Source organism: Nicotiana tabacum, chromosome 20, assembly GCF_000715075.1.
Source record: "Nicotiana tabacum cultivar K326 chromosome 20, ASM71507v2, whole genome shotgun sequence".
In the NCBI taxonomy this organism is placed as follows: domain Eukaryota; kingdom Viridiplantae; phylum Streptophyta; class Magnoliopsida; order Solanales; family Solanaceae; genus Nicotiana; species Nicotiana tabacum.
This window is the reverse complement of record NC_134099.1, coordinates 10034573-10037070: the sequence shown is the minus strand read 5'-3', so window position 1 is coordinate 10037070 and position 2498 is coordinate 10034573. Positions and strand designations below refer to the sequence as shown.

The following is a 2498-nucleotide window of genomic DNA, read 5'->3' as shown; positions in this document are numbered from 1 at the left end:
TCTTTTAAGAGTGGTAACCGAGATGCAAGTTGATGATAAAATGGTGCCCAAAGCACGTACCTTATCTGGATTCAACAATTCAAGCGTTGTTACAAAAGGGGAAATAATGCTTACCACATTTGCAGAAGGAGTTGTCAAAGATACGAAATTTAAGTGATACATACAGACATAGCATAGAATATGATTCTCGGCAGACCTTGGATTCATGATATGGATGTTGTTCCGTCTACTTTACATCAAGTTATTAAGTTCCTGATGGGTTTTCAATGTCTTTGCCTTATGTTTCTTATGTTTGATGATCTAACAAACTTATTGTTAAGAACCAGATAGAGAACGTGACTCACTTGGTACACATTTCAAATGAACGAAGTTCAGTATGAACTCCAGCTAATGAACTGCTATAAAAAGGAACACGACAGGGACCTGATCCCTTGGTGTTCTCTGATAGATGTACAAGTCAACTATACAACTGGAACGCAATTGCAGAAAGTGACTGCCTACAAATCTACACGCGACAGTGCAGCAGTCACTTCCCATTGGGAAGAAGCGTGTACCAAGAATTGACATCACCATTGTGATGTCTTTTTCAGTATAACAACCTGGTGCAAGGCACAAGATATTCACTTGAACATTTAGTGATATTCTCTCAAGCATTAAAGTGTTCATCCAGCATTGAAGTCACAAGTGTATCATGAACAAGAAGACAACTCCACTAAAGGATCAGTTTCACAATGAGTCTATGTGTATCCGTAGTTGAGTTGTAATCTTGTTATTTGTTCTTCATTGTTACTCTTATCTTGCTTTCTTAGAAGCTGTGTTTTAGGAAACCCAAAATCACAAACCTTCTAAGTTTGTATTGTTACTAGAGTTAGTCATAAGTTAAAATCTTTGTAACTAGAGAGTGACAAAGTGGCTTGTGGTAAGAGCATCACAAGTTAGTTAAGTTGAAGTCTTTGTAATAGAGTCATTACAAAGTGGCTTGTAATAGTGTGATTACAAGTTAGTGAAGTTGAAAGCCTACAAGTGTAGGTCGTGATTTTTGTCCCCTTGAGTGGGATTTTTTCACGTAAAAATCCTGTGTCTCTTTTACTTACTACTTCATAAGTATTCTCAATGGAAACTTATAGTGGATCAGGTACTCTACTGTTTGGTGGACTCATATAAACTAACAATTGGTATTAGAGCAGGTTCTTTCTAAAAGGTTAACACCTAGAAAGGATCCCAATGGCTGCTCCACCCAACTTTGAGGAAGGACAATCAACTAACAAACCTCCTAGATTCAATAGTCAGTACTACGGCTGGCGGAAGACTCGTATGCATGATTTTATAATGGCCAAAGACTCAGAACTATGGGACATCATCTGTGATGGTCCACATGTTCCTATGAAGAAGCTTGGAGAAACTGGACCAATGGTGCTGAAAGACAGAAAGGAGTACAGTGATATTGACAGAAAAGTCGTAGAAAAGAACTATCGCGCCAAGAAAATCTTGGTATGTGGTATAGGACCTGATGAGTACAATAGAGTCTCAGCTTGTGATTCTGCCAAAGAAATATAGGAAGCATTGCAAACCGCACATGAAGGAACTACTCAGGTTAAATGGTCCAAGATTGACATGCTTACCACTGAGTATGAGCTCTTCAGGATGAAGGATGATGAGTCAATACAGGATATGCACACTAGATTCACATCCATCATAAATGAGCTCCATTCACTTGGAGATGTTATTCCCAGAAATAGCTTGTAAGGAAAATTCTCAGTATTCTACCTGGTTCTTGAGAGAGTAAGGTGAATGCTAGCACTGAAGCTAAAGATCTACAAACTCTAACCATGGATGAGCTGATTGGTAATCTGAAGACATACGAGATGAAAAGAAAGAAAGACAGTGAAAAGAGAGAGCCAAAGAAGGAAAAGAACCTGGTGCTCAAGGCTGAAACAAGTGACTCAAGTGAATACGCGAATGATATAGCATATCTTACTAAAAGGTTTCAAAAGATGGTTCGAAGAAATAGTGGTATACCAAAGAGGGGCAGTTCAAGTAAGGCAAGGAACAATGATCTTTGTCACAAGTGTGGAAAGCCAGGGCATTTCATCAAAGACTGTCCACTTCTAAAACAGGAGCAATACAAACAAAACCCTGACAAAGCAGTAAAAAGGAACCCGATTCCAGACAAACGATTTAGTCGAAAAAGTGCAGCTGACAATATTGTGAAGCAGGCTCTTGCTGCTTGGGGAGACTCCTCCAATGAATCAGAAAGGGAACCAAAAGCAGAAAACAGCTCCATGACGGCAATGGAAACTGAAGCAACAAAATATGACTCATTGTTTGTGCTAATGGCTCAGTCTGATGATGATGAAGAGGATGAAAATAATGAGGTAAATTTTAGGAATGTTCAGATAAATCTGAAATCCTACTCTTCTAAGAAGTTAAGGTCATTAGCAAATGTTCTAATTGATGCATATTAGAGCCTTATTAATGATAAGGAGATCTTGACCATA

At 38.6% G+C, this 2498-nt stretch overlaps 1 protein-coding gene across 1 annotated transcript; it reads left to right on the top strand.

Annotated features, from left to right (window-relative positions):
• The first annotated feature begins 1329 nt into the window (after nt 1-1329).
• Nucleotides 1330-1746, top strand: LOC142174228 (uncharacterized). Its single transcript, XM_075240020.1, has 2 exons — nt 1330-1491; nt 1558-1746. Exons 1-2 carry the CDS (start codon nt 1330-1332, stop codon nt 1744-1746), a joined length of 351 nt encoding a protein of 116 aa, XP_075096121.1.
• Nucleotides 1747-2498: the final 752 nt, after the last annotated feature.

Excerpts from the sequence above, each read along its gene's own strand:
- LOC142174228 (XM_075240020.1), top strand. The coding sequence starts at position 1,330 with ATGGCCAAAGACTCAGAACTATGGGACATCATCTGTGATGGTCCACAT. Across the intron at positions 1,492-1,557 it reads ATCGCGCCAAGAAAATCTTG|GAAGCATTGCAAACCGCACA; the intron begins GTATGTGGTATA and ends AAAGAAATATAG.